General features: G+C 41.3%; 1 protein-coding gene across 2 annotated transcripts in view; it reads left to right on the top strand.

Annotated features, from left to right (window-relative positions):
• The window catches only part of AFF2 (AF4/FMR2 family member 2), a 3,001,139-nt gene that overhangs the window by 2,895,751 nt on the left and 78,479 nt on the right, over positions 1 to 26,909 (top strand). For both annotated transcript variants that reach the window (XM_044057592.1, XM_044057591.1), the window contains one exon: positions 7,252 to 7,469. In XM_044057592.1, the coding sequence (XP_043913527.1) occupies positions 7,252 to 7,469 (218 nt within the window). The remainder of the gene's footprint in view (positions 1 to 7,251; positions 7,470 to 26,909) is intronic.

The following is a 26,909-nucleotide window of genomic DNA, read 5'->3' as shown; positions in this document are numbered from 1 at the left end:
AATATGGGAATTGTGGGCACTGCTAGAATGCTGAGCTGACACATTGGTGATGCACCCCCATATATCACACACTGCATGACAGCTGATGGAATGCTAGCTATTCCTTTTCTGGTACCACTCTCCCTGTGGTATAAATGGGGCCATAATTGCAACATGAGTGAAATCTATTGCATCAACTACCACAGGAAAACATGCCATCCCATAGAAGGAATGCACGGCACTGGCTCATTCCTGAGGTGACACACTGGGAAATAAATTCACTGATCCACAAGTGCCAAGATTATGTAGAAGAACTGCTAAGGTATCCTCATGGCAGAAACCTGTGAGATACTCAATGTGTCCCCAGTCTCTCTCTGGAAGAGCCCCATGGCAATTATACTGAGGACAATGTATACCTTGGTATCCACAGGTCTAGGAAGGACATGTACAATGCAGTCCCTGTCTGTGGGCCATACAAACTGACCAAAGGCCGTACTCTGTCCCTGTCCATTCTAAACCTGTCCAAGGTTTCCTGATTAGCATAGTTTAGATGGGTCAGCCTTTGGCTATATTTTGGTCTTCTCAGACGGTGAGTGCCACAAGGTGCACCTGGGTTTTAGGAATCTGAGGCAAACACCTTAGAACAGCAGACATTTAAACTGACAGAGAATGCAAGCATCTTTGCATTTGCCAAATGGATGAAAAAGGTACAACTTCAGTTTTTATAGCTCCTCAAAGCAAGGCACAAGTGTGCATTAAAAAGCGACTATGAATCGCAAAACAGCACAAAGACCTACTAATTTACATAAGACAGAGATTTTCCACATATTCCCCATTTACATCTCATTATTACTTAATTTGCATACTACAGTCTCAGACTGATTCAAACAGTTGTGCTTGAGTACAGCTGATGTTTCTGAATTGCACTTTAGCTGTACTTAGGTGCAGCCAGTACAAATTCCCACTACTCCTAAGTGCAACACCGATAAAGTCCCACCCCTAGTTTAGTGCAACACCTATAAATAACCACCACTAGTTTACTTTGCAGCAGGAGTCAATGCTGTTTTGTCTGCTTCTTCTTTACCTTGGCTCATAGTTAATTTATTCATGTGACATGAAACTGACCTCTCTGATGTCCTCCTTACTTGTCTCCTCCTACTGCCGCACGTTTTCACATTACTTCCTTCCCAAGTGTGTCTGACATACACATATTTGAAAAGTTCTAGTTCCTTGGTTTGAACTGTAAATACCTGATGAAATGATTGCAGAATATTGTAAGACATTAAGCAGGTTAACTTAATACCAGGGACTGGTGAAGAACCCCACCACTGACATTGAGGACCGCAATAAATAGGCCCTGTTTATGCATTGAGGAGATCTGTGATTCAGGGACACATTAGCCACAATGAAGACAGACCTCATTACCAACTAACTTGCATGACTTTCAACTGCCGTTAACTCCAGTGAGTGCAGATCAGCACTTCCTGTGGTAATTAACAGTAGGAGTGGCCAAGTCTTAGCACAGCCATCCCCCATTCATTTACCCTCACACGCACAGACCACATACCGCATGCCTGTTCCTCTCATCTCAGAACGTCCCTAATGTCACCATTTTCCTGACTTCATAAATCACGGATGATGTCAGTTAGTCATTAGATATTACAGTTTTACACTTCATATCCCACAGTAAATCCATTGTAGTGCAAAGGCTGTTGACCTAGCAACTTTTGAAGTTAATGGAATGCATACTTAACATCCAATCCTGATTTTATCTTGTCTTGCATTACTCAACTGAGAGGTATGCATATTCTGCCCTATCCCTCATATATCATGAACTGGTGCAGGTATGGAATAATGCCTAAGGTCTACAATACATATATATGTATATATATATATATATATATATATATATATATATATATATATATATATATAGGGTCTATACTATATATTTGAAGCTTCAAAATTTCGAACCTCATATGTTCGACAACATATGAGCGAAACTTGAAACCTCAAATATATAATAAAAAAGTAAAAAAAAAAAACTTACCTTAATGCTCTGAGCAAGGAGGCAAGACCCCCTGCACCCCCCACACCCCCCTACTTAAATATACCAAACCTGACACTGCACTTCAGTGCAGAAAAGGGAAATTTTCCCATTTTGCGCGTATGGCTCTGTTACCTTTCACCTTTGAACTTTTCAAAGTTTGATCATATGGTGTCAACCATATGACAGTCGAACTTTGAAATGTTCGTCAATTTAATAGGGACCCTAATATATACAGATTCACTTTACAGTCTCGAAATACTGAAATCATGAATTTCAGTATCTCGAGACGAAAGTACTGAAACCGCAAAACTTGAAACCTCAGAAAACCGAACATCACAATACTGAAACTTTATATTATCGATCTTTCAGTATGTGATGCTCTGATTTAAAATACATCCTCCACCACACAAACAAATACACATACAACACATTCCTCCCCACACTACAACAAACCAACAGAACACACACACACACACACACACACGAACAAATAAAACCCAACAAATCTACAAATAAGCCGGGGGGGGCAAGCCCCCCCTACACCCCCCACCACACACACACACTACTTATGTATACAAACTCAGAGGTCGCACTAAAAAGAAAAAGACACTAAACCCACTGCCACACACTCTACATTCCCGTTGCAGAAACACACATTACATATATACAAACACCACCACTTTCAACACTTACACACTCACACTCTTACCTACCTATCCTAACCTACACCTAAAACTTCGAAACACACTCACATAATACCAAATCCCTACCCAAAACCCTTAAACAAAAAACCACTTACCTGAATCTCCAATTATAACCACACATCAGTAGCCATCCCCATATCCCAGAGCACACCGCACCTTACAGACACAGTAAACCACAACTAAAATAGTGCACCACCACAACTGCGGATTCAACAATTCAACGTTCGCTCATATGCAGTTTTGAGTAACTGCACTTTCAACACTTTTGTCTCGAGATACTGAAATTCGAGATTGCAGTATTTCGAGATTGTAAAGTGAACCCATATATACAGTATATGGGTTCCATTCAGAAGCTCGAAATACTGAAATCTCGAATTTCAGTATTTCGAGCCCAAGAAGCCGAATCCACATAATAGCGAAAGTTTAGAAGCGCGAAATTCAAAACCTCAAATACCAGAGGTTTTGAATTTCGCACTTCTAAAGTTCCACTATGGTTATGTATTCAGGTAAGTGAGTGTGTGTGTGTGTGTGTGTGTGTGTGTGTGTGTGTGTGTGTGTGTGTGTGTGTGTGTGTGTGTGTGTGTTAAGCGGTTTGGGTAGGGGCTGTGGTGTGTGTCAGTGTGTTTGGGTAGGGGCTGTGGTGAGTGTCAGTGTGTTTTGTTGCTGTGATGTGTGTGTGCGAAGAGAAAGTAGCTTGTGTGGTGGTGTTTTGTGTGTGTTTGTATGTAGTGCGACCTCAAAGTAAGAATATTTAAGTAGGGGGGTGTGGGGGGTGCAGGGGGGCTTGCCCCCTTGCTTTCATGTAGTAGAGTGATTGTGTGTGTGTGTGTGTGTGTGTGTGTGTGTGTGTGTGTGTGTGTGTGTGTGTGTGTGTGTAGTAAAACCGTGAAATTCAAAACTCCTGGTATTCGAGGTTTTGAATTTCACGGTTTTTAGTTTTCGTTGTTTTGTGGATTCCACTTCTTGGGCTCAAGATACTGAAATTCGAGATTTCAGTATTTCGAGCTTCTGAAGTGAATCCACACTATATATGTGTGTGTGTGTGTGTGTGTGTGTGTGTGTGTGTGTGTGTGTGTGTGTGTGTGTGTGTTAAGATACTTTGGTGCACAAACTCAGCAGTTAATGCAGTGCATTAGTGCTTATGTTTACTGTGTAGATGGTACAGGCTCAACTGCTTTCTACCCACCACCCATTGTGGGTGCCTCTTTTTTTACAAGGTATTCTCTCAGATCTAGTGTTGGTACAGAAGACTAATAACCTCTGTAGGAGGTGGTTGAGCACAGGGTTGGAATCCCTTTTAGTGCTTTTAAGGCACACTACTTAACAGTATCCTTGGTGTCTATTATTTACTCATACTAAGTTTTATTATTTTTTATTAAGTGGCTTTAAAGCACAATATTCTATTTATTTCACTGGTGTGTGTGTCACAATATTTTCAAAAATAAAAGCTAGAAAAAGACTTCTTAAATCCTGGTTTGAAACTGTTAGACAGAAAAAATGTATTTAGTGCCATTTTGTATTTTCCCTAGGACCTATTTTTTTATCTGTAATATTACTGGGTAAAAGTGGGTTTTAGACTTTGACAGCTTTCTAGTCTTTCAGTGCTTCTATACCAGCATGTATTGGAGTCAGTCAAACATGTCTGAAAATGTTACTTAAAATATTAAATACCTATTATATATAGGATTAGTGCAGTAACAGTGAGCAAGCATATGCATCTGAGTCAAAAAAATAGCAAAGAAATAATATAATGCCAGACCTTGAGAAATTCAAGTAATTCTTGGGAGAATGGGGATAGCCTTTTGTTATCTTATATATGTGGGAGGATGGGAATGGCCTGATATTATCTTATATATGTGGCAGGATGGGGACAGTCTGATGTTATCTTATATAAGTGGGAGGATGGGGACTGTCTGATGTTATCTTATATACATGGGAGGATGTGGATGGTCTGATGTTATCTTATACGTATATGTGGGAGGATGGGGACAGCTTGATATTGTCTTATATATGTGGCTAGGTGAGGACAGTCTGATGTATCTTATATACGTGGGAGGATGGGGATGGTCTGATGTTATCTTATACATGTGGCAGGATATGGGCAGTCTGATGTTATCTTATATACATAGTAGGATGGGGGGCAGTCTGATGTTATCTTATACATGTGGGAGGATGGGGACAGTCTGATATTATCTAATATATGTGGAAAGATGGAGATGGTCTGATGTTATGTTATATACGTGGGAGTAAGGGGATGGTCTGATATCTTATATAAGTGGGAGGATGGGGAGGGGATAGTCTGATGTTAATTAAATATATGTGGGAAGATGGAGATGGTCTGATGTTATCTTATATATGTGCTAGGATGGGGACAGTCTGATGTTATTTTATATATGTGGCAGGATGGGGACAGCCTGATGTTATCTTATATACATGGGGATGGTCTGATGTTATCTTATATACATGGGAGGATGGGGACAGTGTGGTATTATCTTATATACATGGGAGGATGGGGATGGTCTGATTTTATCTTATACACATGGCAGGATGGAGATGGTCTAATGTTATCTTATATATGTGGGAGGATGGGGGCAGTCTGATGTTACCTTGTATATGTGGGAGGATGGGGACTGTCTGATGTTATCTTATATATGTGGGAGGATGGGGACGATCTGATGTTATCTTATATATGTGGGAGGATGTGGACTGTCTGATGTTATCTTATATAAGTAGGAGGAAGGGGATGTTCTGATATCTTATATAAGTGGGAGGATGGGGAGGGGATGGTCTGATGTTAATTAAATATATGTGGGAAGATGGAGATGGTCTGATGTTATCTTATATATGTGGGAGGATGGGGACAGTCTGATGTTATTTTATATATGTGGCAGGATGGGGACAGCCTGATGTTATCTTATATACATGGGAGGATGGGGATGGTCTGATGTTATCTTATATACATGGGAGGATGGGGACAGTGTGATATTATCTTATATACGTGGGAGGATGGGGATGGTCTGATTTTATCTTATACACGTGGCAGGATGGAGATGGTCTAATGTTATCTTATATATGTGGGAGGATGGGGACGGTCTGATGTTACCTTGTATATGTGGGAGGATGGGGACTGTCTGATGTTATCTTATATATGTGGGAGGATGTGGACTGTCTGATGTTATCTTATACATGTGGCAGGAAGGGGAAGGTCTGATGTAATCTTATATATGTGGGAGGAGGATAGGGATGATCTGAATTTATCTTATATATGTGGGAGGATGAGGACATCCTGATGTTATCTTATATACGTGGGAGGATGGGGATGGTCTGATGTTATATTATACACGTGGCAGGATGGAGATGGTCTAATGTTATCTTATATACCTGGGAGGATGGGGACGGTCTGATGTTACCTTGTATATGTGGGAGGATGAGGACTGTCTGAAGTTATCTTATATATGTGGGAGAATGGGGACGGTCTGATGTTATCTTATATTTGTTGGAGGATGGTTATGGTCTGATGTTATCTAATGTGTGTGGGAGGATGGAGATGGTCTGATGTTATCTTATATAAGTGTGAGGATGGAGATGGCCTGATGTTATCTTATATAATGCATTCTTTTTTACAAAGAAGTCCAAAGCACTTTTTTAACAGCATCAGCAGGCTCAAAGACTTGGTGGTAGTCTGAGGGAGGCTTACCTTAAAAGAGTCTAAAAATCTATGCACTATATATGTTTATGCCTCAGTGATACTAGGCCACTGTTAAAAAGACAGATTGCAATGTATTTTAATTAGCACATCCCATAATTAAAAAAAATCTAATTTATTTTTTACATTTCTATGACAAGGTAATGAAAATAATTACCAAAGAATTGTGTTCAGCAGTACATAATATATTCATCAAAAATTTGCTACAGTACAATACAGTAAAGGTTAGCCCTGAATTCAAACAAGTGAAATAAAGTGCAGCAGAATCTTTCAACATCCTAGCAGCAGGAAGCGTCAATACTCCAGAATTAATTAGATTTTGGGTTAAATTTCTGTGTTTTGATGTTATATTAAGTGAGTCTATTATGTTTTTGTCGAGTGTGTATTTGTGAGCTGTTTTTATTAAATTTCAAGTCTTTTGTCGTACACACAGCGTTTCCTCTTCAATTTGTTGTAAGAGAAGATAGCGCTAGTGAGTACTTTTTTGTTCCTTCCTACAACTACCCACACTTCTTAAATTTCTGTGTACCGTCCAGCCACATCTTTGGAATGTAATGAAGGTATAACCTGTGTAAATTATGACAGCTGCTGACATTTCTCTTTGGGGAACCATCTTGAAATGTAGCATTTTTATTTCATGGCAGCTAGAATTGCTTGCCTTTTACAGAAATGCATGCATTATATTAGTGCATCTATTTTCCTCTGAGATTTTAACCCTAAATTAGGCATGGAAAAATTTAGCACAACAATAATCAGATGCCTATACAAATTCACTTTATTTTATTATTTTAATTTTTTACTTTTGTATGTAGGATCACTGGACCGTTGTCCCCCTCATCCCTTACCGCATCGCCTATCAGTTCTGCTGGAAGTAATACCATCACTGCAGGGTACTCCAGCAGTGCAGGAGCTATCGCTGTTCCTCAGCGCATCCATCACATGGCTGCGAGCCACATCAATATAACCAACAACCTCCTGCACAGTCACGAGCACTGGGATACAGCTGACAAGCTGACTCGAGAAAATAAAGGTACTCCATTTTACTGATTTCCTTATTTGCTGATCCAGTTACATTGCAATTATAAGTGCAAATCCAAGTGAATTGTTGCTAATTTTCACTTTAGAGGATAGTTAAAAACAACTTCTAATATGTGCATTTCAGGCTTTGCTGCACAATTTTTCAGGGCTTCAGATCTTCAGAATATTGATTTTTGTTAGCTTGACTTGCTTTCTCCAAATAGAAAAGTTAATTTGGACAGATAAGAACAAATCTTTTTATTTTTATTTTGTTTGTTTATTGATTGTATTTTCTTATTTTTATTTCCTTTACCTCATCTAGCTAGGTATGGAGCCACACTGTAATACAACATAGTAAAACGGTATGCAGTAAGGACAGGAATATCAACTGCAGACCCCTTAATAACCAAATGGCAAAACCAGGAAGCAGCTACAGCTCATAATGTATGCTATAAATGATAGTGTATATCCCTAGTGTTTATAACAATATTTTATTATGTTTCAGACTGGAGGAATTCACCTCTTAACTATCTGATAAGAACAGCTGCACCTGCTTTTAAAGAAATGCCACTTAGTGATGAAATTTAAACAGATAGCAGCCATTTGGATTTCCCTCATAAAGCAAACACAATCGTTTCTTTACTTCACACAATTTTTGTTAAAACACATGCAGAAAAAAATATTTAAATGCTACAGTCACAAAAACTTTCTCAGGCTATGTTTACAGAAACCATTCCCTCAGCTTCCATTGTCTAATTGTCGCTTAACCAGACACTGTTCCCAGGCTGAGTTTGAAAAATGTCCATGGAAATCGGCTTTATCCTGAAAAACAAACACAAATAAATAAATGTAGTCTGTGTTCACAGAAACTGCTTTCTCAGTCTACAGTCACAAAAACAATTATTCAGAATTCACTCACAAAGAATACTTCTTTAGGCTGCAGTCACTGCTATATTTTTTTCCAGTCCAGCTCCAGCAATTTGCATATTATCAAGCAGTACAATAGTTCAGTAAGTTCCAGACTTGCTGCCATGTTAGAACAACTGAACTATTATTCTTAGACGAGATGGATAACTAATCATTATAACCAAATCATCTAATACTGCAGGGTGACTCTCTATATGCAAATAGTGTAGCTAAACTATGGAACCACATCCCATTACCACTGCAATCTATCAGAATGCAAATTCATTTAAAACGCAGCTAAAACTTCACCTATCAAATCAATGGGCCTGCTCCTGTTTATCTCCTGGATAAATGTCACCGTTGTCTATAGCTCGCTGTATCATCAAACCATTTCTCTTCATTCTGAATCCTGTAACTCATAACCAGCTTCAACAATACCTGAATAGCTTTACTAGCATCTCCCAACCATATACATAGTTTTGGGACATTGCTCACCCCCACCTCTATACTTCTAATACAAACATTATGATAGCCATGCATATAATTGTCCCTGAACCTGCTTTATATCCCACCTCTTATCTACAATATTAACATTTTCTGCCCTACCTGGTTGTTTCCCTCATGTCAGTTGTTTTGAATTTCTAAGCAGTAATTACGTGATCTATTTTCTGTATGACAAACCTACTAATACACCTCTTCAAATGCTCAGTGCTAAGCATCTACTAATGCATAGGTATCTTTTATACTGCAGTAGTTGCCTTTATTTCAAATAAATATAATTTAATAAGAAAATGTATGTGTAATTGTTAACATATATTATTTAATACCTGTTTGTGTATATTACTGGATATCTGTTTAAGAATGTTTGTAATATGCTGGAGCTTTTCTTCCCTGGCCTCCACTGAAAAGGGATTTTTTGACAAACACAATCAGAAAAACCCAGCAAACAAAAGCAAAATGAAAAATAAAATTAAATAAATAGATAACATTTCCATTTTCTGTCTTTATTTAATTAACTGCTTATTTTTTAACATAATATGCATAAAACATTTTGCTTTTCTGCAAGGCGCTGTTGAACAATGAATGGATAGTATAGCTTGTTACTGGACCTTTCATAAGCAACCAGTGTTAAGTCATTTATTTATTTATTTAGTTAGTTTATTAGATATCAACATTTATTTATGGGAAATGTACAACTGGGGTTTTTCAGTGGAGGTCCAAAGAGGAAAACTCCAAAAATATAACTTTAAACAGGAGAAGAAGAATAAATATCTATGCAGAAATCAGAGTACACAAACATTAGTTATTTATGTGATGCCCTTGCACTGGCCCAGTAATCAAGGAGCCTCAATCCTCACCACTGGCAACAGTGAGGGATGTACACAATGGGAAGATGGCAAGTACACACACAGTAAAGTGCAATTTCCATTAAGAGCTCACATAGATCACAGTCAGTTTGGGGCTGGTTTCTCCCTCTCTCTCCAGATCCCCAATAAGACTCCCCACTGGCACAGCTATAGAGCTGAGATCTCAGCTGAGTGACCAAGCTAAGACCTCCAGCACCCTCTCTGTCCAACCTGTGCTTCGTGTCCCTGTGCAAGTAGTTGACATACACACACACACACACTTTGAGATTTGATTTATATACAAACACACACACACCTGGGGAAGGTTGACACAGGTTTACTAGGTATGCCCCCTTCTGCCCAGACTATAAGGTACTAACAGCTGCCACCCTTACTTATCAGTTACTATAAGGCCTTTACAAAGGGCATCCAATCCTACTGTGTAATGTTACTGTTATCCAAATGGTAGTTCTGACCAAGACTTGCAAGGCTATTTAGGAGTGGTCTGTACAGTGTCACCAAATACATATGCCAGTACGCTAAGAGCTTAAATATGTCTCACAAATATCAGACAGAAAGATAGGTTTAAATATATTTAATAATAAATAATATAAGAACAAGACAATAGCCAGAAAACAAACAGTTACTTCAGTGGTCAAAATCACAGGAAATATTTTAAAACAACATTGCAGGACAGTCTGAAATAAATAGAGAAAACATCTAAACTAGTCTTTACTATATTCCTATCTATATCTAAAAGAGATACTATGCCCTAAGTCTTACTTACAGACAACACGCAGGCAGAAGTGCTGAGTGGATGTTTCTAGGTCCAAGACAAGATACAAAACTCCCAGTCTCTCTCTGAGAGTGTTTTTAAATTAATAATAAACATTACTGCTGGGTTAGTTTGGATGACATCACTCTGTCACCTGACTTCAGTTCCCAGGCTAAACAGATACTACCAGAATGTTTTAACAGCTCTGTGTAAGGAGTACATATTTCTCAGAAGTTTGAAGAGCTTGAAAGTCGTAAATCAATAAAACACTTTTACATTTGAAACCTAGTAGTTATTTTTGTGTCAAGACAATACAAAAACTTCTAGCTCTAGACATTGTGTCTGCTGCTGAACTGAAACTGAGAGGTGACACAATCGTAAAACACTTTAATTTCAACTTATTTTCTTTAAGTTTTTTTAATTTAACTCTGTATGTTCCAGCTTCTACTACTAAAACATACATTTGCACAGGTATATAGTTTATATACATTTCTGTTCTTTTCCAGAAGGGTACAATGTGGATATATCCTTGAAGCTCAGTACTGTACAAACCCTGTTCAACACACACTTCTGCACCAGCAATTTAATATACACACAACCTATAGTTCTCTTACATTTGTAAGACAAGCATATGAATCATGTTGATATTCACAAATGACATATGATTATTTACAAAATTCCAGATAGCTTGGCTGGCAGTGTCATAATTTACAGTAACAAAAAAGAGTACATACAATAGTTTTATATCATCTCAGACATAGGTATACATAATACAAAAGGAGAGAGAAAATTACATTATAATGGGAAACATTTTTGCAAGTATATATTACAGTAGAATCGCCTCACAGCAAGAGGTTCTCCGGTTCGATCCTCAGCTGGGGTGCCTTCTGTGCGGAGTCTGCATGTCCTCCCTGTGGTCACGTGGGTTTCCTCCGGGTGCTCCAGTTTCCTCCCACATACCAAAGACATGGTGTAGATTGATTGGACACTCTAAATTGGCCTTAGGTGTGAGTGTGTGTGTGCCTTCTGTGGAAGGTTGGGCGCCGGGCTGGCAACTCAACACCGTAAAACTCCACTGCCAATCATGAGTGGACAGGTGATCCGCTGTGGCGACCCCTAACTGGGAAAAAGCTGAAAGAAGAAGAAGATATAACAGTAGAATGTAGACTATCTAATGTAGATACTACAGATGTACAAATATAAGACAATAAGGTAAATTGAAAGATTTGCAGAAATTAATGAGTGAAAATAGAAGTATGAATATTCAAAAAGGAAAAGACTAAGATAAGATTTTTAAGCACTGCGTTATGAGGAAATGCAAGCGGCTGCCATTAGATAAAATTTCATTACAAAGTAGCGTCTTTTTAACTGCAGTACACTGTTCTTACCACATAGTTAAGAGGTAAACTTGTTTTTTAATTTATTTGATTGGAAGAAACATAATCCAATAATGCTATAAAGTTCCTTGTATAGTGCATACAAGAGATGAATCCAAAATGAGCTCATTTACATGCCAAACATTTAAATGGCCTTGAATTTATGGCAGTAAGAAGCAATTTAACAGATGAATATGGAGATGCAAGGGGAAGAGAAAAGGTCCCATTCTGATGTCAGGGACATGCTTGTGCATACTTGTGCAGACTATTAAAGGGGTCATTGGGCAAATGTTTCATTTTGGTGCTTGTGCATACATGTACATACTGCTGAAGGGATCAGTGGGGGAAATGTTTCACTTTGGTGGTTGGGCAGACTTGGACACACTACTGAAGAGATAGCTAGGTGTGAGTTCATGAATTGCAACTCAGATATGAAAGGTGAGCCATCACATTTAACAAGGGATGTGTGTACTATGCGGATACTAGACTATGAATTATAAGAGCTCCTCATTAGCATGTGAAGCTTTTGAAAATTTCTCATTTACATCTCATTATACTTAAGGCCTTTCACATGAACGTAAATGGCCTCTATGAATCATTCATTTGCTGTGGTCATTCATAAACTGTGCTCATCCATAAACACCAGGGACACCCCCCTATGCTCATTTGTAACCATCAGGGACACCCCTTTGCTCATTCGTAAACATCAGAGATACCCCTATGCTCATTTGTAAACATCAGGGACACCCCCTGTCACATTTGCACAAATGCATATGAATACCATCCCTAGTATTGTACTGCTTCTATGAGCCTGTTCAACAGAGGGAAACTAACAACAAATCTAGTTTATGAAAACAGGACATGGGTTGTCACTCTTACTTCAGACTATTATATTTTATACTTTCATAAACCCTTGAGCACTGTTCAACATGTGATTATGCATTTCACTAGGTAAAGTGTGCAATGTATTTATAAAAGCAAGTCTTACATCAGAATTGTCTGTAAAAGTCAAAACATAGGGTTTTAATTGCTGCAGAATATTACAACAAAATAAAGTAGTAAAAAAACTCTCTCTCTCTCTCTCTCTATATATATATATATATATATATATATATATATATAGCTATAGCTATATATAGACAGATGGATTTATATTTCCAATCAAACCTTCTCTGCAAACTTGAACAATCTTACGAAAACAGCCAAATTCGCCAGTAACCAGCCTTATAAATCCCATCATTGCCTTGGCCTGAAATAGTTTCAGTGGCTGGAATTCCCCCAACTCTTACTACTTTTGCAGCTGACTCACTCCCTACTCAACAAACCTCTAGCCTGCCCATCTCTGTCTACCTTAGTCTTGCCTTATACCCCAACTCAGTCTGTTCATAGTTCTCACCAGCACCTTCTTAACATCAATACACCCAACAAGACATCTGGTAAACTCCTCTATAAACACTCAGTGTCCCTTGCATGGAATAGGCTACCACCTCACATTTGTAGCATCACTAGTTCCAGCTGTTTTAAAACTGAAGTCAAGCACTACTTTCTGAACTCAAAAGCCTGCCCTTCCCAGAATCCTCCATAATCTGCATGTTCCTCTCTTTTTCTTTTCACTTCGTCTTCATGTCAAATGATTAATCTGCTCACTAGTCAATACTAGTGTATGTTACAATGTGAAAGATATGTCAGTGTTGTCACTACTTACATGTACTATTTGTATTTACTTCATTTTTTTAATGTCAGTTATTTGTTTCATCTGATTACCGTATCAGTTGTTTCATCTGATTACTGTATATGTAATTATTGTTTGTGTGGTATTGCTGCGTTTTTTTTTCCTTGGGATTTGTATATTTCCTACTATGTTATCTTTTTGTGTTTGTAATACTGGAGCTTTCCCCCTCGGGTCTCCACTGAAAACGGGCCATTGGCTCAGATGGACTAACCAGGTTAACAAATGTCAAACAATAAATAAATAAATAAATACATTACAATAAACAGAACTATTATAAGCCATGATATCATAGCAATGCATTGTGGCTGAATGTGAGTTATTTGGTATTTTACTCACAACAGGCTTTGATTTTTTTTTTTTTTTGCTGTTTTGACAAAATAATAATAAGCTTAACAGAATCACAGAGTAAGCATATGGTATTTTACTCCTGTTGCCATTTACAGGCTTTCAACAATTCTGCACCCCAACTTTTTTTCATTCCGTGACATTTTATTTTCCTTATGCAGGTGTCAGTTTGAGTCTGTAGGCAGCTGTCCCTTTCAACTGTAACTTTAATTTAGCTTTCCCTATGTGTGCATTTAGGCAGAATCCAGAGACAACAGACAGGAGATAAAAATCATAGAAGAGTAGCTACCATGGAGAGAAGAATTCTTTAGGGAGCATCAGGGGATTCAGGAGAACAGTCTGAGGCTGTGCAGGGTTAGGTAGGGACTGAGTTAAAAACGAAGTCTGTAAACACAGTTTATTATTTTGTTTTTCTTCTCGTAGAACAATGCAGTAAAACCCAAGACTTCTCTTCAGCAAGGTCTGTAACCCCCGTGACTGAGATATTGTCTTATTTAGCTTCCTAATAAGAAGTGCAATCATTTTGTGACTGACTCTCAGAGTAACAAGAGAATGAAACATTGCAAACCCTTGTTTGTGTACAAAAGTCATGGCCAGAAGAAGAGCTAAAAAAAAAAACATTTTTGCAGGAGGTAGCCCCCATACCATCATTGTGGAGAACTATTAACCTGTACCCCTGCTCCTTGCATATCCCAACTTAGAGACTGATGTATCCTGAGGAAAAGAAAAATCCCTGGGATAATGCAGTCTCAACCTTTAAATGTAAATGCCAGTATTTACACATTATTCACCACATATACGAGTGTTAATCACTAGAGTGTAGAATACAACCCAGGTATCCTTTCAGTATTTTAAAAAAACATACCACATTACTTATCTCTTATTATTTCTACACCAAAAAATCACAATGCCATAAGCTCACCTTCTCAAGCCATGTCTCCCAACCTCTTCTTTCATTTTGAGGAAGAAGATAGCATGACCTGTCCATAAGTATACACACCCAACAACTTAAAGTTCACATTCGTTCTAAAGACAAATGTGCTGCTGTGTTTCCTATTTTAATCTGTTTTTTAAACTCAGGTTCTCATGATATATCTTTCCTTTATGCACACTAAACTTTAACCATCCCTCCATCTCTGCTCATGGATACTAACTACACAGTCCATGACTACAGCACTGACCCTGCTTTTTTAATACCAGTAACTGTTGAGTACTGACCCTGGTTTGTTAAATACCAGTGAGTGTAAATCTTGTTTGCGAAGGTTCACCACAACAGTAAGTCATGACATTTGGTTTTACCCATGTTACTACCTCCGTTGACTTCTTGCCCTTAACTTTGTGAAGGCCAGCACTTGTTTCATGCCAGCATTCCAACAAAATCATCTGGTGCACAAGGCTCTCACATAAAGCCAAAATGTACAAGAACATTTCTTCAGTTCTGGCTGCTGTCTCTACTACAATTCCCTCCTCAGCACAAAAAACATATCTCCAAATGCATTTTCTGTTTTTTGTGGTTCCACTTTCTTGATTCTTCCATTTCTTCAGTGATCTTCAATAAATGTAAACTAAAAGTGTTGCAGTGTGATTGTATTAAGTTGTTTATCCTTTTTTAATGTCATCCATGCAGTTGTCATTATTTTACTATATTTTGCAAAGAAAATTTTAAATCATTGTTTGGGTGGCACAGTCATACCCTTTGGGAAAAACAAGGTACCCACAAATTACCACATAGGTGGTAATGCATTAAGTTTGACACTCACATTGCCAAAGTGGTTAGGAAGACCTTCTATATTGCCCACCTTATCATGAAGGGATTCACATCTAGATCAAGAGAGGTCATTGTGCCCCTGTACTCTTCTCTTATCAGGCCCATGATTGAGTACAATGCCCCATTTGGGATGTACCTTACCCGACACCTGCAGCAGTTGGAAAGACCCCAAAAGTTCCTCACCAAGAGGATAAAGGGTCTCAAATATATGTCATATGCTGCCCGGCTGAAGAAACTCCAGCTCTATTCAGTCGCATACCGCCTACTCAGAGGTGATCTATGCCTGACGTACAAGGCCATGTCCAATCCGGAATTAATGGACATGCTCCACCTCAGAAAATCCAAATCCACCAGAGCCACGAGAGCAAGAGATTTGAGCCTCAACACAGAAATAAATAGGACGTGCTGCAGGGACAGATTCATAACCCAGAGGCTCCCTACACTCTGGAACAGAATCCCAGTCCATGTTAGGCAGAGCCCCTCACTAACTCTCTTCAAGAGAAATCTTGACGAGTGGATGGGAGATCGTAGGTTAACCCGGGGGTCATCTCTGTGTCACTACTAGACAGAGGCACAGTAAACTAAACCCTAAATGGGCATAGTATTCTCATCCTAAGGGGTGGTGAAAGCCACACACACTCTGGCTAGGCTTATAAATGCCCTAGGACAGATAGCCTAGTACAAACCTATGAACCAGAATGGCAAAGACAATTTGCCAAATTTCAAAAGGCTTGCTCTTGGTGTAGGTGACTTTCTCCTTTGTAAGACACCAGAGTAAGCCACTTACACTGAGAACAAGTCTTTTGAAATCTGACCTCCAGTATAAGCCCGCTTTATAGATAAGCCTTGCATTGGAGTAAGTGTGACTTACAAGTGACAGCAAGTCTTTTGGAATTGCGGTACGCTTACACCACAGTAAGTTGCTTACACTGATAGTAAATCATTTAGAATCTGGCCCAATACTTTTATTCAACTCATTTACAAATAAAGGCTTTCATCTGTCTTGTGTCATTTATAGAGTTTGTCAGATCTACATTACCTACAAACAGCTTACTATAAAGCATACCTGTCAAGCTCTTAGCACACTAATTTTGGACAAAGCAAAAAATAAAGGGGGGTGTCAAAGGCCCAAAATCAGGGACAGGTTTTAAATTCTGCTGTTATAAACTTAGACTGTTGCTAGAATAACAGGTTTGCATTATCATGCATTGTCTATAGGATATAAAGTCTGAAACTCAAATGTTTGTCATTATTTACTGACTGAATACTCAATGCTTTGCTGAGAAATCACAAATTTTAGGAAGAACCGACAAAATATGATTGAAAAATGTGGACAGTCTGCAAAATTCTGGGGAGTTGAGATATATATAAGTAATGTGGTATTTCATGCTGTGTGTGTGCATGTGTTTGTGTGTGTGTGTGTGTGTGTGTGTGTGTGTGTGTGTGTGTGCGTGCGTGCATACGTGTGCACGTGTCATTTTGTGTGTGTGCGCATGCACACACGTGCACAAGGGTGGTGGTGTATTTCTCTAGTCCTGGACAAGTAAAACAAGAGGCAAATAAATGCACAATTTTTGTAGTTGCTAATATTGTGTATCAAAAGGTATGATTGCTTTATACATCTCCTGGTATAATTCTCTTTTCTAAAGATCATCCCTAGGATTCATTAAGCCCTGCACGATGTGCAGGAATAGTGCAGGAGCTGCTGCACGCAATATGTCCGCCGAGCAATTCAGTATAGAGCTCCTGGGATGTGCATGAGCGCTCCTACACTATTCTTGCACGAACACCACTGTCTCATGCTGATTACCTCATTTGCTGGTGAAGAACACATAAATGAGGTAAATTAGTGATTCAGCAAGCAGGCAGGTGTTCATGCAAGAATAGTGTAACCTGCAGAAATATATTCAGTCAATAGCTGAATACATTTTTGCATATGAGAAAACGGAGGCATAACAACTCAAAAGAAAGCATGTATTATATGTAGTAGGCATGCCAATGGCCAAATATATGGCCATTGGCATGAAAAATAGTTTTACATTTTTAAAATAAAACTTTTTTTTTTGGCCGATCTCGGCCATTTAAGCATAGGGAAGCAATGTGCAAATGGGATCATGTCGAAAATAAAAAAATAAAAAAAAAAGGGGGAGAAAAACACTTTATACAGAAATCTGCATTTTACCATTATAGTCAATGGCATGCAGAATGAAAACAATACCAGGGAATAGTGGTTGCTAAGGGGAAAGGCTCAGTGTAAGTGTGGTAACTATGGAGTAAGTCAGTGGTGTATGCAAATGTGGGGATTTATACAGAATCACAGATTTCTTCTGTCGGACTGCACCTAACCATGTAGGTGTTCTAACACCACTGTGTAGACAGGAGGAGCAGCAACAGGAAAAGGGGGTGTGCCATGCTTGCTGTAAGCACAGTGGAACTCTGTGGCTCGTGTTTGCCCTTAGCGAAGCAAAGCTAAGGAAAGTGTGTGTGTCTGAAGCTGTATTGTACTATTCCATGAAATGAAGAGCATGTTCACATGGGCCAGTTCTGCTTAAAAGTGTTTACTTTAGCTAAGTGGGTGTGCATGGTGCACACTGGGCCTAAAACAAAAAAAAAAAAAAAAACAGGAAGCACCAGGAATGTGCGGCACATATCAGGGCTTAAACGGGGAGGAAATGGGAAGGGAAAACAGAAGGAAGGCAATCAAGGAGTACAAGCATAGCTGGCAGGTGGAATGTATCACAATCAGCCAATTACACAGGCAGCAGCCTAGCACACCACTATAAACTATGTATCAGAATCAGCCAATTACACAGGCACCAGCCCAGCACACTACTATAAACTATGTATCAGAATCAGCCAATTACACAGGCAGCAGCCCAGCCCACTACTATAAACTATGTATCAGAATCAGCCAATTACACAGGCAGCAGCCCAGCCCACTACTATAAACTATGTATCATAGTCAGCCAATTACACAGGCAGCAGCCTAGCACACTACTATAAACTATGTATCAGAATCAGCCAATTACACAGGCAGCAGCCTAGCACACTACTGTAAACTATGTATCAGAATCAGCCAATTACACAGGCAGCAGCCCAGCACACTACTATAAACTATGTATCAGAATCAGCCAATTACACAGGCAGCAGCCCAGCACACTACTATAAACTATGTATCAGAATCAGCCAATTACACAGGCAGCAGCCCAGCACACTACTATAAACTATGTATCAGAATCAGCCAATTACACAGGCAGCAGCCCAGCACACTACTATAAACTATGTATCAGAATCAGCCAATTACACAAGCAGCAGACCAGCCCAGCCCAACACACTACTGTAAACTATGCAAACACCTTTCATTCTGGTTTTTCCCACAAACTCTACACCACTGGTGTACACATTCGGGGGAATGTTAAACTGACCAAACTAACAAAACATGTTAGGGGCTGCTGTTTCTTTGCTGTATCAGTATGTGCTAGAGACTGAGTGTGATGAGGAGGAAAATGCTGACAACAGACCGAGGAGGAGTAGAAAAGTGTTCAGACCCAGGGTAACCTACCAGGAGCTGCATGTTCTGGAGATATTATAGCACTACAGGGTGGACAGGGACATACTTCAGCAACTTGATGAGCTGTGCTAGCCTCACCTCAGAGCCAGAACCAACAGATGGGAACCCATCCCAGTGGATTCCAAGGTATGTGTAGCCTTAAGAATACTAGCTACAGGTACTTTCCAAAGACCAACTACAGATATCATGGGGGTTTCACAGGCATCTGCTTACAGGATACTCCACCAATTCCTGGATGTCATGCAACTGCATGCCACTAAGCACATTTACTTCTCCAGCACCCATGAGGAGAAGACCAGCAATATGCATCTTTTCCACCATGTAGCAGAATACCTGGAGGTACTGAGTGCCATACACTGCATGCACATCCACATCAAAGCACCAACCGATGACCAGGGTAGGGTCTACCTAAACTGTAAGGGGTTCCCCTCCATCAACTGCCAGTTCATGTGTGATACCCAGGGCATTATCATGAATGTGTGTGCTGGCAGCCCTGAAAGCTATCACAAGTCCCACATCTGGCATTTGTCACAGCTGTACCGGGTGTTTGCCAGTAGGGACATCCCATATGACCATATGACCATCTGGTGGGGGATGACACCCATCAGAAATGCACACACACCCACAAATGAATGCCATAATGAGGCACATGCACAAACCAGGATCATTATAGAGTGTGTGTTTGGGATGCTCAAGTCACGGTTCCGCTGCCTTGACATATCCGGTGGAGCCTTGCAGTACTTTCCAGCCACATGTGCACACATGTTCATAGTATGTGCCATGTTAAACAATATGATTCTGTGGAAACAGCTGCAGCAGGAACAAAACGGGGAAGGGCCACACAGCCCCCACCATTGCCAAGGTCTCCACAGGCACAGAAGGACTCGGAGGAGGAACATCCTGAGCCTGCCATTGTAGGCAGATGGAGGTGTGCCCAGTATGCCCTGTCATTAAAGAGGCAATGCATAGCACATACACTGACACTGTATGACCCAAGGGACTGGTCTCACTCTCTGACTCGCACACACAGTAAAATGGATGACAAACAACACACCACCTATACCCTACCATGTATAGGCAGTGTACTGTGTGCATCCGACATAGTTATCCCTCAAGCACCAGCCTCACAACAGCCTTGGGGACAAAGTAAGTGAGTTTCATTAACAAAAGTAATGAATGGAGTGGAATATTCTGATACCATATCTATGCTGTTGATTCAAGCATGCAAGGGAATGGGGTGACTTACTGGGATAACAGCAAACAACTGACACCTCTGTGGGAGAGCAGGAAGTGTTTTCCCAGTACTGGCCTACCCACACCATGCAGTACCTCCCTAGTTGACAAATACCACTGCAGTATATGTGGTGAGCTAAATAACTGGGGAGTCATAGGTCACATGCATGGATAGTAAACATTTTTCCGCTACTTGGTTTTTGGTTACAATCACATGCATGGATGTCAAAGTGGGGTCTCATACCCACCCCCAGTCTCAACCAGCAGACCAGCTGTAGAAAACCATACAGAAATTCCTGGCAAAGGCCCCCACATGGCGGCATCCATGAAATCCTCACTTACAGATTTTTACACAGTGATATCACAGCAGGTCTGGCAGTAGCAGTATGGTTTTGAAAGGTAAGAAGTCTGAGACTACAAATGTCTATGCAAGAACAATCTGACCTGTGGTTGATACTGTTATGCCTGTAGTTTGAAATATAGGGCACACCACCCTGCTAAATGGGACCAAAATGTTAAGCAAATATCAGCACAGTCTCTTCAAATGTGTATTGTGTACAGATGTGTCACCCCCCCCCCCCATAGTTCCATAGAAATGCAGTAACATGTCCCTAGCCTTAAGCAGCATCCAGCCATCAACTAGAGTGATGCCTCAACACAAACATAACGCAATTGTCAGTAACAACCATAGTCAACTTACTGCTGCCATCCCAGGGTTGTCCACTGGTGGCAGCCTGGGAACATCTGATCATCAGAATGCACTGCCTTGCTACAGATGGCTGGCATCTGTCACACCTAGCCTACAGACCTATGGCAAATGCCCATGCCCACCCACAGTGCCATGTTACGGAGTGTCATGGGTCCATAACACAGTCTAAAAAAGGCAAAGAAAGGCCATGCTGCTAACTGCTAGGAGAAAACCTGCCAGTGTCAGAGAGACAGAAATCTGGCCAAAGCCATGAGTAGTGGGGTGAAAAGGTCCAAAGAGAAGAACTCCTTTGAAATACTGCTATAATAATGTAATAAAGTTGATGGAATGATTGTAGTAGCATGGAATGTCTGATGGGCACAAAGTCAGAAGCTGCAATGTCAACTGTCAGTAATATCTGACATCAACCCTGAGTGACTTGAAAAACACTTTTCCTTGAAAACCACAACCATTTGCGTAACCAACAAGATATATGAGTCATGAATGTGGACATTCTGTGATACTCTATACAGTCGATAGGCAGGGCTAGGAGTCTAAACATGGTAATGCACTCATTGCAGGCAGTCCTAACACTGAAAGATGGTGACATGTCTGCACCCACAGAACCCTGGCCCACAACCATGGGGAGTATTACAGCCTTCCCTAATCACTCATCCTATGCAACATCCTGACCCAAAAATGTGGCCAGCCAAGCAAAATGAGGTGGGCCATACATATATGTCAGACAAACACACATCTCCAGGCTGGTCAAACAGTCTGACACACACAAGACCCTCCAAGTGCAGTCAACCTTTGAGCATACCCCTTTGCAAATCACTGGTAGCTATAGGCAAACATATCTGACCTAGGACATCCCCCGCCATATCTTATCCCCTACAAATCTATGCGGATTCTGCCTGTCACCCTGATCCTGTCTGTCTTATATTACTGAACCATGGACTGGAAATCAGACCAGGTCAGAACAGAAATGCACAGAGATTCCACCATTGTAACATATCACCAAACTGCTGGACTGGTTTCCACAACCCCAGCAGTCAATTGCTCATAGGCACTTGTATCAACAGGCTGGATTGTGCCAGAATGCATAGCATTTGACCAATACTTTTGGTGTGTGCATCATCCATCCTGTATTCAGCTGATAAATCTGAGGAGGTATGTCACAAGGTACTGAAACAATACATGACAGTGTCAAGCAGCATATATGTCAGATGTCTGCTAAAACAAGCCTTGTAACCCTAGAAACCCATACATTACTGAGGAAAATAGTCACAATCATATGGTCTATTATCCCCCAATTTTGATAGGCTATCTCCAGATATCCTGCACCAACAGGTTGCAACGTATGGCTGTAGCACAAAAACTGGACTGGAGTACAACAGTCCCTGGAATGGAGTCCCACATGTACTATAGAAGGTTACACTGGGCATGCTCATACACTTAGAGAAATGTCAGTGGGATTTAGGAATGAACAGGCCTTCCCCATCCTGTCCTGGCAAATGTGTGTGTGTGTGTATTATTGTATGTATATGTGTAGGCTACAGTATTTTGTGGTCTCTCTCACCCAATACTTCACCCAGTGTCATAATTTGCAAGGCCTGATGATGTCCCTCACCTTAGAAGCACCTTTGGACAAGTGTCACCCATAACCTCTGTGGCATGTGTGATAAATGCGTAACAATAAATAGATAGGTAGTAATTCTACTCCCAGTCCTGGCAAATGTGTGTGAGAGAAGTGTATCTTGTGTGTTTGTGTGTGAACATCCATTGGATGGGCATGGATTTATATTTTATGCCATGGCACACACAGTACATATTCCTAAGTCTACTGTATGAGGTCCACTGCTCACATCAACCATAGTGGTATCTGTAGACACTTGTCAGCCTTAAAAGCCCTGTGCAACAGTATGGAATAGTATAGTATGAATAACAAGATAGGTTGGTCTGCTAATGTCAGTACTGGCAAGTGTGTGTGTGTGTGTGTGTGTGTGTGTGTGTGTGTGTGTGTGTGTGTGTGTGTGTGTGTGTGTGTGCGCGCGCGCACGTGCATTGGTGTATATAGCAGTGGTTGTGAGTGTGTAGACTTGTATGTGACACTATTATGAGTACTCTCACACCCAGTACAGCCATTGTTGCCATACTCCACAAGACCACGTGATGTTATTCACCATATTGGTACCTTGTAACAGTCATCACACTAGTAGTCATGTGCCACCTGCAACAACTGCATAACACTGTGGTACCACAACGTGATGGGTAGGGGTTCCAAACACAACACTGGTAACTGTGATCCTGTGCATGCATGTGTATGTGAACAGTATTCTCTGTGTGTTTGGTCGACACAAAATCCTCTGGGGTCGAGGGCATTAATAATCTGAGGTGTGTTCCACCCACCACACTACCAGTGTCCACTATACTAGAACTGAGGTCAACTACCATAGACTGGGATACAACCCCTCAGCCCTATAAGCTGTGAGGCACATGCAAGAACTGTTACACAGACCTGGGAAATGTGTGCAGATACAGCTGTACCCTAACAATGATGTGGTTGATGTGTTACTACACTGCCATACCCCTTGTTGTTGATGTCTGCAAGGCCACATCATGCTGACACACAGACACCCAGACCACAAACAGAGTACAGCATGTGAGAACATATTCACTTAGTGTTACTAACACCAATAATGTATCATGGCTGAAAAGATATATACACACACGCACACACACACACACACACACACACACACACACACACACACTGATGTGTACCCATTACAAATGCCAGATGACAGCACCTTACACAGCAAGAAATAGCTACACTCTGCTAAAGTTACCCTGTGCATCAGACCCATATAAGCATGTCCCTGCATCGATGGTATGGATGGCATGGATGGCATGGATGTGGCACAGGTATCAGCAGATGCACAGGGTGTTGTGTGGGTTTGGCAGAAGCCTAGGCTGGGCCACACGGTTGACATCATGTGTGTGTTTGGGGGGTGTTCATTAAATGGGCAGTGCAGGGGTGGTGTGTGTGTATGTGTGTGCGGAGGTGACTTTTCTGATGGGGATGTGTGTGTGTTTGTATGTATGCACACCATCACTCCATGTGGGCTCCCTACACAGGTATTTTGGACAGCTGTGGGCCATAAATGGCAGAGTGTACAGTTCACCATCTCTGGCTATGGACACGGGAACTGGGCCTGCCGAGGGTATTACCAGCACCACCAGTGCTGAGTCCAGATGCAATACTACTCCCCACTAATGACTGCTGCCTGCTGGATCTATATCCCTGTTGGGACCGGCCAAGGTCACATGGCTGCTGCATCGTGGCATGGACAGCACACCCCCTTCAGTAGTGCTGGTGGTACTGCAAGCATGGGAATGTGATGGTGCATGGACACCTACACCCTCAGCCAATCATGATGCTGCCCTACAGCCACATGGCTGCTAGCCAGTGTCCGCCAAATGCTCAAGCACAGATATTCCATGGTCGAAGAGTGCAAAGGTCTCCCCCCACCATCTATCCATGACCCAGTACGCTCACAGATGGCTACAGTGAATTCATATTGCCATAGACACCAGGGACGTGCTCATCCATGACCCTGCGTATATGTCTGTTATTATGTTCATTACATGCCTTGCCGCCCTGACAGCCTGAGACTTGCATCTGGTGACTGCTGCCATGGCACTTGCAACAGGGGCATGGCGGGCTGCAATCCTCCTGAGACTTGCACCTGGTGACTGCTGCCATGGCACTTGCAACAGATGCATGGCGGGCTGCAATCCTCCTCCGAGCACCCCTGCCCATCTGCCTGTGTGGGACCTCACCAGCAATCTGGCTATGGCTAGTGCCTGCACCCTCACTTGCCATAGTCACCACAGTAGCCTGTTCCATGCCAACACCCACAAACTGTCCATTATCTGTTGCCACTGGTGATGGGGTATGTGTGGGTATTGTGACTTTGTGCAGGGATGGGGTTGACAATAGTGGGATGCCAAATAATGGCAGTGTATCAGCCCCTGAAAACCCCACCTGTGCCTCAGTATGAGTATCATCATGGTCAGATTCTGCAGAGACATTGGCATCAGTATCACAGCAGGTGGGACCACAGCAACCATGTCCACCTGTGAGGGAAATACAACATATGTAAATCACTACTGGCACCATAAGGGTTGCTGGTGTATACACACACACACACACACACACACACACACACACACGCATACACACACACGTTAGGTGCCTCAAAGGCATTACACAGACCTCACATTGGCCAAGTGGGGACATTCACGACACACAGTCAGACAATAACATACACACTCTGGATGGACCCGCAGCATCATGCAGTGCAGCCCTTTCCAATTACTGTTACTACTAATATACACCTCTGGGATACATGAGTGGTGTTAGTAGGTGATGGCCCTTCACCTAGCACACAATGCACCCTATGTAAATTATTGCTGTTCATCTGTATAGCACTGTGACAACTCCTACAGAACATATCCCCCAACTGTACAGGGCTTTGCTGAATGTCTGCATGTGTGGCTCATATGTTTGGTCTGTTCCTCATAACGCCTGTGTTTGTTTGACAAATTACTGGGTTGGCCTGTGGAATGTTGCCATTAAGTAAAGTCCTAATTGGAGGTGCAGACTGCCTAACCTGCAGTACATGTACTGTAAAACAAAGCCGGTTACCCAAACAACTTCCCAAGCTTACAGTGGATATAGAAAGTGTACACACCTGTTAACATGCCAGGTTTTTATGATATATCACAGGAGACCTCAGAAATCAGGTCACAACATTGCCATCATTTCATATGACATATAACCTGTGCAATCCAACTGAACAACATACACGTCAGTTACAGGTAACATCTGGTAACTGAAATAGGTACAATAGGCTGGTTGCATGAGTGTGCACACCCTTAAATTAATGCACTATCAGCATGGCACATCTTGACTTGCCAATGTTTACACACTCTCCCTTGCAAAACACCTCCAACTATGTCAGATTGCAAGGGCATTCCCTATGCACCCCCTCTTCAGGTCACCCTGCATATATCCTATTGGATGTAGGTGTGGGTTCTGGCTCGGCCAGTTCAGTACATTGCACGTGTTCTGGTGAAGCCATCCTTTTGTTGGTATGGATGTATGGTTTCAGCCATTGTTGTGTGGAAAGGCGGAATTCCTCACCATCCACAGCTATGTGGTAGACACTGGAATGTTTTGGAGGTACAAGGGACCAGTGTTTTGAACTGTTCATAATCCCCTGTAACTTGGCTATAGCGCCAGTTCCAGCTTGTGTACAGCAACCCCAAAGCAGGACACTGCCATCCCCATGGTTCACCGTGGTGGTGGTGGTGTGGTGATGTGCAGTGGTGATATTGTGCCAAACACACCTGTCAGTATTGTGGCCAATGAGTACAACCATGGTCCCATATTACCATAACAGATTTTCCCACTTGCGTTTTGGAGACCTGATGTATTACTTTTAGACTTTCACCAGGCCTGGATATTGTTTGTTGTGAGGAACGTTTACCATCTTCCACACTACCCTATAGGCAAGACATGTGGAGACCATGGAAGATTGTTGTGACGTAGTACACACCCAGTACTTGCTGGAGATTCCTGCTGCTCCTTCACTGTTGCTGTAGGGCTCCTGGCAGCCTCCCTGGCCAGCTTTGGTCTTGTATT

The sequence above is a fragment of the Protopterus annectens genome, chromosome 15.part0 (genome assembly GCF_019279795.1).
Source record: "Protopterus annectens isolate FY-2018-M chromosome 15.part0, PAN1.0, whole genome shotgun sequence".
In the NCBI taxonomy this organism is placed as follows: Eukaryota; Metazoa; Chordata; order Ceratodontiformes; family Protopteridae; genus Protopterus; species Protopterus annectens.
The sequence above is the reverse complement of the archived record's forward strand: the minus strand, read 5'-3'. Positions and strand labels throughout refer to the sequence as shown.